Here is a 14757-nt window from a genome sequence, read left to right on the forward strand (position 1 = left end):
TAAAGTTGATATTAAGCAATATACGTGAATGTTTAAGATCGAGTTTTTTGGCACAAAATTAATTTATATTGAAATGCAAATGCTATATAAATTATTCTCATGGATTGTATAGATTTAAAACTGTCGATTCTAGGCATTATCATTCACTTTTCTGTCATTTTTGATCTAAAACTCTTTTATTTATTAGCAAAAACTTCTCTCTGTTAATCTTCGGCTCTCTTACATAAATAATGGATAGAACGGAAAGAAAAACATCAAGTTTTGATACATGATATTTGGAAGATTTTGTACCAAATTAATTTGGCTGCACTGGCGACCACCTCGTCAGAGCAACCGACTAAAAAACAATAAGGCAGTCTCAATTGAGTTGTCAAATCCTATCCTAGCTGTTTAGGAAAACAAAACAATCGCACGTAAATTGATCTAGAGTGCGGTGCTGCAAATAGTTTAAATGTGACATTTGCAATACCCGGGCAAAGCTGGGCTTCTTTCGCTAGTATAATATAATAATAAATTAATAAAGTTAGAAAAGTATTTTTTTTTGTGTATGCTCACTCCGTTGCGTGTAAAACTGCTTTTATGAGTAATTGAAAGTCAGCGTGTATATTGCATGCAAGTTCTCCCGCAGCTTCATTCATCCTCCACCAGAGCGCCAAGAAAGACGACCGCAAATCGTTGTCCAAAACAAAAATTCCAACGATTTTCTGCTCGCCATCGAATCGTTTTGCATCTGTTGATATTTCGATTTATTTTAGTTCTAAACGAGTTTAAATCAGAAAAAGTGCATAATTCAGTTGCAAAGCAGTCCTAGTTCAACTTGGGAAACCGCCAAACATCGTCGTTTTATAGGAATGCATTGCTTCTGAGATCTGCAGCTGCATAATGAGTGCATTCGAGGTAAGCAATGAAACTGCAGTTGCAACTGCGAAATTTAATTAGAATTTATTGAACAACGTAATCCTTCTGCGCCAGGTGAAAGTGACACCAACCCGACCGGCCGCTCAGCCGAAACGGCGCACGGAATCACGCGAACCGACGCTGGTTCTGCTGGGCCCCTTCACGCCCAAAGCAACGGTCATTTTCGATGGGGTTCCCATCGGGAAATCTGCGCGCCGCCAGCTGGTCGTTAGGAATCCGTACGAAGAGGAAATTAAGGTGAGTAACATCTCAGTGGGAATGGGAGGACCGGTGGAAGATCGATTCGCAATACTGTTTCAGGATAATTTTATTACCTATTAAAATTCTGTTGACAGTTTAAAACATGCATAAGCGTAAAGGGCATGCTGGGGTCAATTTTGCTAAAACAATCAAAACTCGCTTAACTTTTCAAAGGGACCCAAGTAACATTTTTTTTAATGATTTAATTTTTATATTGCATTCAACAGACCAATATGAAAGGTAATGATTGCAGTACTCAGATTAATTCATGAAAAAATCCAGAAAAAATATTTTAATCTCTTTTTAGTGGTATGTATTCAACCGTCTAAGACGAGTTTAGTACTCTGACAGTTTTTGTTTACATTAAGATACATAATTGCTAGACCAACATTTGAAAAGGGCGTAACAGCCAAAATTATTTCCTTCTGATTCTTTGTCCACATATAAAGCTATATATGTAGACGAAGAATCAGAAGGAATAAAATTTGGCTGTTACGCCCTTTTCAAATGTTGGTCTAGATTTATTTTATAAAATTTACGTGCCCACTTTCGAGTTTGTTTTACGTTACGAAATTGATTTGAGATATTTTGTTCGTTAAATGAAAACCGAAAGTAATTCAAATCATTTCATTCGAACATTTTGTTGTTGGATATACTCAGTTTATTTATTTAATTTATTTATTTAAGGTCTACATCAACAGACTACTTATGTCCTAATGATGGTAATAAAAAAATATATAAGTATACATATCGTCAAAAACTTTTAAAAAATGGACACAAACACTAAAACAGCTATTTATTGCGATGTGAAAAATTCTTTGAATCTTCGACGCAGCGTCTGACGAGGCAGGTTGAAGTCGAATATTGTAGAAACCCTGTTGAATATACGTTGTAATCCTTGATTACTACCGTTCATACTGTAGTTAGTCCGACGAAATGGCATTCTTAACATAGCGTTATTTGAAGTGTTTTCGGCTGTACATTAATATTAATCTGTTCCAAAATGTCACTACAATCTATTCGGCCTTGCAAAACGTCTGCAACAAGTACATCTCGAGCGGTGTTACGGCGTTCTCTTAGCGGCACCAGATCGGTAAGCCGACAGCGACTTTCATAACTTGGCAGGCGTAATGGAACTCCCCATGGTAATCTGCGCAGAGCAAATCGTAGGAAGCGTCGTTGCAAGGACTCAATTCGTTCGGCACCGTTCGTATAATTGGGATTCCAAACGGCGGAGCAATACTCCAGTATCGACCGCACCAGTGAGCAATACAAATACTTTAGACAGCAAATGTCAGAAAATTCTTTAGCCATCTGAAAGATAAAGCCCAGGGTTTTGGAAGCCTTACCTACAACGTGTGAAATATGCATTTTGTACGTCAGCTGGGAATCCAAAATTACGCCCTTTGACATGACTCAGACGTTCTATGCTGGTATTCAAAAGCGTGTAGTCGAGTCTAACGGGATTTTTAGGATTTTAATTCCTAGAAAAAGTAATCATCGAGCATTTTGCCGAATTGACGTTGCACCAATTGGCAAAGGATTCTAACTGACGTTGAAGGAAATAGCAATCGTCGATGGATTGGTTTTGCAAGAACATTTTCAGGTCAGCAGCGTACGATAGGCGGGGAACTTCGAGTAAAAATTCACGTCATTAAAATATAGTAGGAAGACTAACGGACCCAAATGACTTACTTGGGGTATTCCCGATGTAGCCACAAAGGAATCAGATCTGCAGTCGCCGATAGCAACCGTAAGTTGGCGGCCGGATAGATATGATCGGAACCATTCCAATAGAGTGCCATTTACTCCTAGCTTGTCTAATTTGGCGATAGCGATGCAGTGGTTTAACTTATCAAAAGCAGCTGACAGATCTGTGTAGATGACATCTGTTTGAGCTCTTTTCGTCATGCTGTTCGTGATGAAAGATGTAAGGCACAATAAATTAGTACTAGTGGAGCGACCGACTATGAATCCATGCTGAGTTTCAGACAGATGCTGCTTGCTGTAGGAAAGCAGAGGTTCCATCACAACGAGTTCGAACAGTTTTGATATCGTACTCAGCGAAGTTATTCCTCGTTATGTCCACGTCACGTTTGTTCCCTTTCTTGTGCACAGGAAACATTTGTGCAATCTTCCTACATGAACGAAAGATGCCACTGGATAAGGAAAGCCGAAACAGGAGGAGCAACGGATACTGCAAACTGGAAATGTGTCTTTTCAGGAAATTGGACGGAATACCATCGGGACCAGGTTTGATCGATGACTTTAGTTTTGATGCAGCAGAGGAGATCATCTCTTCGCTGATGTCGATAACACCTAGTACATGGCCACAGACAAACAGACATAACATTCGTAGAATTTCCATCGTTCACTGATTAACTGGTGAATTCGAATAATCATTAGTTGGCCAATCGATCACTCGTGGCGCGCGCATCGTTTTTGCTCGAGCTTGACGTTTGCTCACTACTGCCATCTGGTTCGTGATTTGCCCAACTAACTGAAATCAACAGATGTCGTTAGTGTTTGAACGACGATGAATTTGATGAGTAAATGTTCAATGTGTTATGTCTGTTTGTCTGTGACATGGCCATATAGGGGAGGGGAGCATTGTCTGCTACGTGATGTACTTCGTTGTCGGTAAGCTGTTCATCGGTAAAAACGTCAGCAAACTTTAGCGAAAACAGTCTGCAGATATCCTGCAGTGATGATACAGTTTCGTCCTGAAATGTCATAGAGGAAGGTAGGCCAGATTCCCCACGTTGCTTGTTGACATGATTCCAAAACAGTTTAGGATGCGTTTTGAGATTGGTTTGGATCTTACTTTGATATCGGGAATAGCATATACGACTGACCGTTTATATGCGGTGTTGAGTCTGACGGAGTGATCCTTTAAGGAAAACGTACGGTATTTAGTGTATTTCCTTAAGGCGGCTCTCTTGGCAGTTTTAAGTTATCTTAATTCCCGAGTGTACCAGGACGAATGAGAGCTATTCTTGTGTACTTTTTTGGGAACATTTCGGTCAATAACGTATACCAAGATATGCGAGAAAGTCAACGCAGCATTTTCGACATTATCGGCAAGTATAGCGTCCCAACGCATACCAGATAGTACGTCGACAATGCTTTGTTGATCGGCCTTTTGAAAGTGGTATGATACGGAGACGGGAAATACATTCTCGTTGGCAAGGCTCATCGGAATTCGGACAACTAAAGGAGGGTGATGAGAGACGAGCTTAACCATGGGAGCTGGAGCTGCGGTGATGAACGGGGCGACATCTTGCTTGCTCACTTTTTCTATCGAAGGTTTATTTCTGTCAAGAAGTTAGTTCGCTGAATTTCACTAATAACGGAGCTGTTGCACTAGTAGCAGTAACTTATACTAAATGATTGAATTTTTGGTATTATAGATTTACTACTACAGTGTTGACCCGATTTTGTCACTTCCCGATTTTGTCTACCCCCGATTTTATCACGTTTTCGACCCGATTTTGTCACCCCAAAAATTTTTGTCATTCTTTTTATTTTCGTAAATAATACCAAAAACAGCATTGATTTTCATGAAATAACTTTCACCGCTTGTAGTTTATTACGAAAGACTTCTGAGTACCTGGGAAATATTCTGTAAGCAATTTCAACAAGAAATAACGGGTACCGTTCACGCATTTGGCCTTTCCAAGGCATAAAATGATTCATATTTGTGGAATGAATTAAAAAAAATGAAAATATTTTTTTTCCAATTTTGTCACATACCCTGTTTTATCACCCCAAAATTCACCAGGGGGGTGATAAAATCGGGATATTACTGTATTGTCAGGATTTCGGTTAGACCGATACGCTTCGTATTCAGTTCCAAACACTTGGCTAGAGAGTGTGCGATCATCAAGCCAAGTTTCGACCAGGACAATAGTATCGTAGCACTGAGCTGATGTTAGCTAGACGATAGCTGTCTACTTCTGAGTTGATATACCGCCTACACTCAGAGATAGAACAAATCCAAAACAGAATTGAAATTAAACATTTTGACATTTTTGAATTTTATACTAAGCATAGTTTAAAAAGTACTATTGATGATTATGATCTATACTATAATGGAAAAGCTTGAACTTATTAATAATTGCATTCTTTGCGTTGAAAAAACGGCACCGCTTTTTCGATGCTGTGCCTTCTGTTTGATTGGAAGAGAAACTATAAAAAAATGTGCACATTAAGTGATAAAAAATGAATATTATTAAGCCTTTTCCGTTTTGCAGCATAACTTGTTTCACAGTATTGCTCATCATAGAAAACATGTTTCGGTTTCTATTTCACCGGATTCCGGGAAGCTATCGGTATGTGAAACGTTGGTCGGCATCGGCAAACGGCTTTTCAACATCAGATGTAGATTCTACAAACCGGCGGAAATATTTTATCACCGAAACTTATTTGCGATCATCCGAGAACAAATCGATTAAATCGAGTTTAAGCACCGGCTGGGGACGTGGAATTTGTAGCCCTAGCAACGGAAAAAATTGTCGAGTGGCCTTTGAAATTACCTTCAAACCTGCCAGCTATAACGCGGACCATTTTATTGGAAAATCGACCCTAATCGAGTTTATATCAAATTGTAGCAGCATGTAAATTTGATCTTGGTAAGACAACATTAATTTTAGGAGGCTGTGTAATTCAACGCATTTTTTTCAGATCGTTCCACTCAAAGCAAATGAACCTGAAACCACAATAAAATGACCAAAACTTTCTGGTGTTGGTATCCAGGAAACACAGTCGAAAACCAAATCGGGACAATGCATCCGGTTCCAGTTCAGTGAGGCCCTGGCTCTGGAGCTCTGCGTTTCCAGTGTCGCAATATCGCAAGCATCAGCACCACCACCGAAAAACGAAAGAACGCCTATAATATGCCAAGGTCCGCGCTGGTCAATTTTTTGGTGGTACCATTATTTACATAGTTCCAATTTTCCTCAATCTGCATGACTAAACCGATTTACAAATATGAAATAATAAAAATATACTCTTATTCAAGTTCTTATTAGTCTTTTCATTTTTATTACTGTAAAAGTAAAATAATAAAAAATGAACACAACCTGAAAATAAACCAAATCCAAAAATAAACTAAACATATAAAGCATACTTATACTAGGCAACGATTTTCTTGAAGTTATACTATCCCAGTATTGTTGGATTAAATACGAGCTTGGGGTCAACCAGGCGAATAGCCATTTAGAATGACTTTTATCTCTGAGTGTACGTTTTGGTAGTAAATCAAGACATCATCGGTGTCGCGATCGCTCGACCGAGTTGATAATACTAGCGAAGAGCTGCTGGAGGTTAGATCCGTTTTAGGCCGCAAATGTTCATTGTTGCATAGGTACTTGCCTGGAATAACATGATGGAAGATTTCCGATCCACATCTAAACTCAAGGCCAGGGCGACTTAGATGAATGCTTGCAGCAGATGACGCGACTGAGATAGAGGGATTGGAAGAATCTCCCGAGAAGCTTACTGGGGGTGCGACCTGGATACTCTGCAGAGGCGACTGACCCTGCGCGACGATGGGCGAATAGGAGGGCGTGGAGATATGCGAGATACATTGTTCACTAGAATACAGTGTAGCTTTTGGTACAGAACCATTTGAATGTTGTTCATACTTGCCGAACATAGGAGTTCGGAAGACCCTATTTCTAGCCCCAAACGCAGGACCAGGACGACTGATGAACGCTGGCGGGAACGGCTCTACTGCATAGGGGGATCCAGGGCTTCCTCAATGCTAGCGGCAAGCGTGCGTCCCAATGATGATACAGGAGAGGAACCAACAGGATGAACCCTTATGCAGCCGACGGGTACCCGTGTTCCTTTTTCAAATTCAAGTGGTGATATTTCAATAAGTTTTTATAGCTAAAGCTGAAACTCAGTGACATCTAAGAACTCCATAAATGTAGCATCTGTGAGAAAATCACGTTGATACAGTGAGGAGGGACGCGAGGGAGGGCATCTGATTTTTTTTACCACGTGGATGGCCGACAGGATACTCGTGTTCCCCATAGTTGATATTTCATAACTTTAACAATTTTCAACCGATATAGATAATTTTGACAGTTTGGAAACAGAAACTCATATACTTTTGCCCATTGTCAAGGTTTACTGCTTTTGTCCATAGTTATTCAAGAAATCTTTGAAGTAAAGGCTTAAGAGTCTACACGTAACCGAAGGACTATCAACCAGTTTCAAATATATTACATGCTCATTGCGCTTCTTAGAATAGTCAGGTGTTCACAGTATATATTCTGGGTCTCCAAAAACCCCCTGCAGTAGGCTAAATCATCCAAAAATCCCTGGAATAAGATCTTGTGGTCTGCTAAAGTAACCAAAGGTCTATCGTGCAAATTCATAAACGGTACATGCTCTTTATGGTGCTTAGCATATAACGCTTTCACAGTATATGTTCCGGGTCATCCAATGACCTTTTCTTAAAACATGTTTCATGTTTGCATTCCAAGTAGTTCTTGTTGCTGTCATTGATAACGAAGAATAAACAAGTTGCGTGACTCCTTCTTGGTATATGTTTGTATTCTAAGTAGACTACCTGGAGCCCATGATAACAACAAGAACTACTTAGAATACAAACATATACCAAGAAGGAGTCACGCAACTTGTTTATTCTTCGTTATCAATGACAGCAACAAGAACTACTTGGAATGCAAACATGAAACATGTTTTAAGAAAAGGTCATTGGATGACCCGGAACATATACTGTGAAAGCGTTATATGCTAAGCACCATAAAGAGCATGTACCGTTTATGAATTTGCACGATAGACCTTTGGTTACTTTAGCAGACCACAAGATCTTATTCCAGGGATTTTTTGGATGATTTAGGCCTTACTGCAGGGGTTTTTGGAGACCCAGAATATATACTGTGAACACCGACTATTCTAAGAAGCGCAATGAGCATGTAATATATTTGAAACTGGTTGATAGTCCTTCGGTTACGTGTGTAGACTCTTAAGCCTTACTTCAAAGATTTCTTGAATAACCATGGACAAAAGCGGTAAACCTTGACAATGGGCAAAAAGTATATGAGTTTCTGTTTCCAAAACTGTCAAAATTATCTATATCGGTTGAAAATTGTTAAAGTTATGAAAATATCAACTTATGGGAACACGAGTATCCTGTCGGCCATCCACGTGGTAAAAAAAAATCAGATGCCCCTCCCCGCGTCCCTCCTCACTGTATCAACGTGATTTTCTCACAGATGCTACATTTTATGGAGTTCTTAGATGTCACCGAGTTTCAGCTTTCAGCTATAAAAACTTATTGAAATATCACCACTTGAATTTGAAAAAGGAACACGGGTACCCCGTCGGCCGCATAAGGGTTCATCCCGTTGGTTCCTCTCCTGTATCATCATTGGGACGCACGCTTGCCGCTAGCATTGAGGAAGCCCTGGATCCCCCCTATGCAGTAGAGCCGTTCCCGCCAGCGTTCATCAGTCGTCCTGGTCCTGGGTTTGGGGCTAGAAATGGGGTCTTCCGAATTCCTGTGTTCGGCAAGTATGAACAACATTCAAATGGTTCTGTACCTAAAGCTACACTGTATTCTAGTGAACAATGTATCTCGCATATCTCCACGCCCTCCTATTCGCCCATCGTCGCTTGCGGGTCAGTCGCCTCTGCAGAGTATCCAGGTCGCACCCCAGTAAGCTTCTCGGTAGATTCTTCCAGTCCCTCTATCTCAGTCGCGCCATCTGCTGCCAGCGTTCATCCAAGTCGTCCTTGCCCTGAGTTTAGATGTGGATTGGAAATCTCCCAGCATGTTACTCCAGGCAAGTACCTATGCAACAATGAACATTCGCTGCCTGATACGGATCTAACTTCCAGCAGTTCTCCGGTAGTATCACCAACCCGGTCGATCGATCGCGACACCGATGTTCTCTTGACTAAATACCAAAACGTACACTCAGAGATAAAAGTCATTCTAAATGGCTATTCGCCTGGTTGACCCCAAGCTCGTATTTAATCCAACAATACTGGGATAGTATAACTTCAAGAAAATCGTTGCCTAGTATAAGTATGCTTTATATGTTTAGTTTATTTTGGATTTGGTTTTTATTTTCAGGTTGTGTTCATTTTTTTTTATTATTTTACTTTTACAGTAATAAAAATGAAAAGACTAATAAGAACTTGAATAAGAGTATATTTTTTATTATTTCATATTTTGTAAATCGGTTTAGTCATGCAGATTGAGGAAAATTGGAACTATGTAAATAATGGTACCACCAAAAAATTGACCAGCGCGGACCTTGGCATATTATAGGCGTTCTTTCGTTTTTCGGGGTGGTGGTGCTGATGCTTGCGATATTGCGACACTGGAAACGCAGAGCTCCAGAGCCAGGGCCTCACTGAACTGGAACCGGATGCATTGTCCCGATTTGGTTTTCGACTGTGTTTCCCGGATACCAGCACCAGAAAGTTTTGGTCATTTTATTGTGGTTTCAGGTTCATTTGCTTTGAGTGGAACGATCTGAAAAAAAATGCGTTGAATTACACAGCCTCCTAAAAATTAATGTTGTCTTACCAAGATCAAATTTACATGCCGCTACAATTTGATATAAATCTCGATTAGGGTCGATTTTTCCAATAAAATGGTCCGCGTTATAGCTGGCAGGTTTGAAGGTAACTTCAAAGGCCACTCGACAATTTTTTCCGTTGCTAGGGCTACAAATTCCACGTCCCCCAGCCGGTGCTTAAACTCGATTTAATCGATTTGTTCTCGGATGATCGCAAATAAGTTTCGGTGATAAAATATTTCCGCCGGTTTGTAGAATCTACATCTGATGTTGAAAAGCCGTTTGCCGATGCCGACCAACGTTTCACATGCCGATAGCTTCCCGGAATCCGGTGGAAAAGAGATCGAAACATGATTTCTATGATGGGCAACACTGTGAAACAAGTTATGCTGCAAAACGGAAAAGGCTTGAAAATATTCATTTTTTATCACTTAATGTACTTACATTTTTTTTTATAGTTTTCTCTTCCAATCAAACAGAAGGCACAGCATCGAAAAAAGCGGTGCCGTTTTTTTCAACGCAAAGAATGCAATTGGTTAATAAGTTCAAGCTTTTCCATTATAGTATAGATCATAATCATCAATAGTATACTTTTTAAACTATGCTTAGTATAAAATTCAAAAATGTCAAAAATGTTTAATTTCAATTCTGTTTTGGATTTGTTCTATCTCTGAGTGTAGGCGGTATATCAACTCAGAAGTAGACAGCTATCGTCTAGCTAACATCAGCTCAGTGCTACGATACTATTGTCCTGGTCGAAACTTGGCTTGATGATCGCACACTCTCTAGCCAAGTGTTTGGAACTGAATACGAAGCGTATCGGTCTAACCGAAATCCTGACAATACAGTAATATCCCGATTTTATCACCCCCTGGTGAATTTTGGGGTGATAAAACAGGGTACATATGTTTTTCATGTAGTTCTTGTTGTTGTCGTGAGTTCCAGGTAGTCTACGAACTCCATACAGTCAAGGTCTTCGGATCAATCTCTGCGATGGAGGCAGTTATCGGAGAATAAACAAGTTTCATAACCCCTTCTTGGTATCTGTTTGTATCACTTGTCATAAGACGAGTTAATACAATCCCATTGAATTCCACCACTTAATTGTATCTTGACAGATACGTATTTCGACCTCAACAGTAAGGCCGTCTTCAGTGTCTCGTACTTGACTCGACTTTTCTTATCAATATGTTTGTATTCCAAGTAGTTCTGGTTGTTGTCGTGGGCTCTAGGTAGTCTACGAACTTCATAGATTCAAGGTCGATGGATCAACCTCCGTAATGGAGGCAGTTATTGAAGAATAAATAAGTTGTGTGACCCCTTCTTGGCATATATTTGTATTTCATGTAGTTCTTGTTGTTGTCTTGAGTTTCAGGTAGTCTACGAACTCCATACAGTCAAGATCTTCGGATCTATCTCCGTAATGGAGGCAGTTATCGAAGAATAAACAAGTTGCGTGACCCCTTCCTGGTTCATGTGTGTATTCCAAGTAGTTCTTGGTGTTATCGAGGACTCCAGGTAGTCTACGAACTCCACAGAGTCAAGGTATGGGGTTCGACCTTGGTAACGGAGGCAGTTATTGAAGAATAAACAAGTTGTGTGACGCCTTCATGGTATTTGTTTGTATTTTAAGTACCGTGCACGCACCCAACTTTGCGCAGCTCCTAACTTTGCGCATTTTGCGTTTATTGTTGTAACAGAATGCGTTTAAATTGAATTTCGAAATATAATTATTACTTGTCAGCACAATATACATGTTATCATAACAGTGCATGCATTTTTTCGCTGTTAAATGACATATTTTTCATTTTAATAGTCGAAACTTGTACTGAAAACAGTGAAAATGACCAAAATGGCGTGTTCTTAGCACAAATGACAAGTGACGGTTTACCCGAAAAACTGATTTTTTTGTAAATTTTTACATTCGCTGACAACTGATTACACATGGACACAATAATTATAATATTGTAGAAGCCATATCATGAGAATTTGGTTAGTTATTTACATTTTTCTTTAAAATATATGATGCGCAATGTTAGGAACAATTTTTCAATACAGTGTACCTAATTTTGCGCACAACTCGTATTTCTTAGATATTTTCAACATTTATAATATACCCAATGTACAATGTACATAGTACATAGCCAATACCAATGTACATAGATGAGGCTGTACATACACCAACAGACGTGAAAACATACTAAGTATGTCGAATCATAAGAAAATAATGCCGGGCATCCTCATATTCTCAAATATGCTCAAATATGCCTACAAATGGGATGAACATAAATTGTAATAGTAGTATTAGCTGAAAAAATAAAATTTGGATGAAAAATTGTATGATAGACGCTTGCTTCGTGTTAGAAATTTTCCAAGTTATGTGCGCAAAGTTAGGCATATAATAAGCAGGCCTGGTAGCGGGTCACTTTTTAGTGACTTGGTCACTTTTTTCGGGCAACTCAACAATTTTCAACTATTTTGAAACTATTGACTATTTTTGAATAAAGCTCTATGTATAAGTTGGATGATGCTTTGTTCATAACGGAAATGAAATTACGGATCTTGGAAAAATGATCGCTCTGAAACTTCGCCAGCCATACTACTCGCTGCTTTTATTGGCATTTCACCACTGCTTTTATTGTTAGCTAATTGACCTTTCCCGTCAAAATTTTTTACTTGCTCGATCGATTTTTTATTTTATTTAAAGTCAAGTTTCCCAAAGAACCTATATTTTTTTACGCCTCTATGTATTTTTTTAAATTTAAAACAAAATATTAAAGTGTTGTTTTTCAAGATTGGGCTAACAATGGATTGAGATAATAAAATGAGATACAATTTTTGACGGATATAGGATTTGAAGGATATAGATATTATATAAAGGGGATAGTCTCCCCAATTTTGAATATTGCATGCGCTGAGATACATCGAAAATGAGAAAAGTGGATCAAGTCTGCACAGTCTCCCCTATCAATTGCACTATTTGCGGATCAGATTAATCTTTTCAATTTTAGATATTCTTTCTGGTGCTTCAGGAAACCCAATAGTTGATGAAAGGCTTGTTATTTAGTGCATACCTAAAACAAACATGCTTATCAGTTTTTTTATAACAGAAAATTGTTTTATCACAAACCTTGTGCTTAGAATCATAGGGGTGTAACTGCATTAATCCATTGCTGTTCGTCGATGTTTTCTTTTTATCATTGTAGCGAATTGCGGTAGTTTGCCGAAGATTTAATGGTTTGGTGTGATAAAGGATGATTGTATCTTGCACCAGACGCAACAATCACGGGTGTAACTGTTGAGTTATTAACGAATAGTTGCATCTATGATTGTACTGCATTCGAATTGAAAGGCGATACTTTTAATACCTAAGGGATCCGCAAAGTAATTTTGCTGTAAGAACAAGAGAAAATAGAAGCCGTTTTTCCCTCCCAACATTCACTTCGATAAATATTTTGGATTTTTTTTAAATATATTGTGATGATATTTTATACATTTGAAATAGCATAAATGTGAAAGATTCTTCAATACGTTCAATCCCAGGTTCGTTGTAACTGAATTTTCTTAATATTTGTATCGTTTTCTACCAAAACGATCCGTACTGATGTTCCTTTCGCACTAAAAAATCCAAAAACTTCTTAAACCTATAGTAAATCTGCATCTTTCTTAAGTAGGTGTTCAGCTAATCCAGTGATTGTAATTTTCACTCATTCTCATGAGAAGATAATGTTCATTCACGCTGATTTTTGCCTAGAAATCATTTTTCGGGGAAGAAAAACAGGTCTTATGAGTGATAAATAACCATGTTTCGCTCACTTCCAGTGGCGCAAACGTTTGATTTGCTCGCATGATTACTCATATTTTTGAGTAGTCCTTCTTTTAACTGATATTTAGTAAAGTATCCTTGAGATAAAAAGAGAGAAGTTAGCGTGCACGATTTTCGTTTCTTTTCTGAGTTCGTTATGAGAGAGCGGTGAGTGGAAGATGGTTTCCGCCACAAATTACGAAAAAAAAATTCACCCTGGATCCAGAAACGCTTAATTTCGTCTCATCGAAATTGCAACTGATACTGAAAGTCACTATTTGGTCACTTTTTCTGCAACTAAAAGTCACTTTTTGGTCCCTTTTTTCGTCAGCTTTGGTCACTAAAGTCACTATTTTGAACGGCAATGGTCGCTACCAGCCCTGAATAAGGGGTCTGCTTTGAAGTTCAATTTACTATTTATTTTAAATTTTTGTACCAAATTTAGTTCTCAAACAATAATATAATAATAATACTACAGCATGGAAACTATTTCAGGCAGATAGCTTCTTTCTGTAAGTTGTACGAGTTGATTCAATTTTGTATTTTCTTAAGGTCACTCCTGACGGAATCCAAGTTTAAAAGTGCTCGCGTTTTCGGGGGCACACCACTCGATTCAGAGGCGGCGCACAACTGTCATTTTTGTTTATTTAGCTTTGCTGCGTCGCAGCATGCGTGAAATAATAAAAATGACAGTTGTGCGTTGCTTCCGTATCGAGTGGTGTGCCCCCGAAAACGCGAGTACTTTTAAACTTGGACTCCGTCAGGAGTGACCTTAACTGCGCAAAGTATGGTGCGTACACGGTACTAAGCTGGACCAGTCTAATGTGTATTACCTGCAAAAGGGAGTGCGGAAGACCCCTTCACCAAGCTCAAAAACAGGACCATGTAGTTAATGGGTCGGAGGATATGTATTCGATACGATTTGAGATCAATTGGATCCACTACACGAAAATTTCTGCAAGAAAATGGTTAATTTTTCATTGGCGCATGGTGTGATTTGGCTGAACCCCGACCATATGTACCCAGAAACTTATTCGCATTACTCTTACTTTTTTAACTACTGTTAAATATTCTAATCCTGCCTTGTGGGGCTTCCCTAGAATCTAACACTCATACCTTGCCACCAAACTTCTATTACTCTTTACCAATGATGCAGCTTTGAGACCATACGTAATTGCTGGAGAAACAACAGTTCTGTACATTATTTTGTTAATGACCAAGGGGGCTTGTCTT

General features: G+C 39.0%; 1 protein-coding gene across 1 annotated transcript in view; it reads left to right on the top strand.

Moving 5' to 3' along the window:
* The first annotated feature begins 637 nt into the window (after window positions 1–637).
* LOC134204735 (protein abnormal spindle) overlaps window positions 638–14757 on the top strand; it is a 44718-nt gene continuing 30598 nt past the window's right edge. The window contains exons 1-2 of the mRNA XM_062679540.1: window positions 638–897; window positions 973–1155. Coding sequence (XP_062535524.1) covers window positions 883–897; window positions 973–1155 — 198 coding nt within the window. The 5' untranslated portion in view covers window positions 638–882. The remainder of the gene's footprint in view (window positions 898–972; window positions 1156–14757) is intronic.

The sequence above is a fragment of the Armigeres subalbatus genome, chromosome 1 (assembly GCF_024139115.2).
Source record: "Armigeres subalbatus isolate Guangzhou_Male chromosome 1, GZ_Asu_2, whole genome shotgun sequence".
NCBI lineage: Eukaryota > Metazoa > Arthropoda > Insecta > Diptera > Culicidae > Armigeres > Armigeres subalbatus.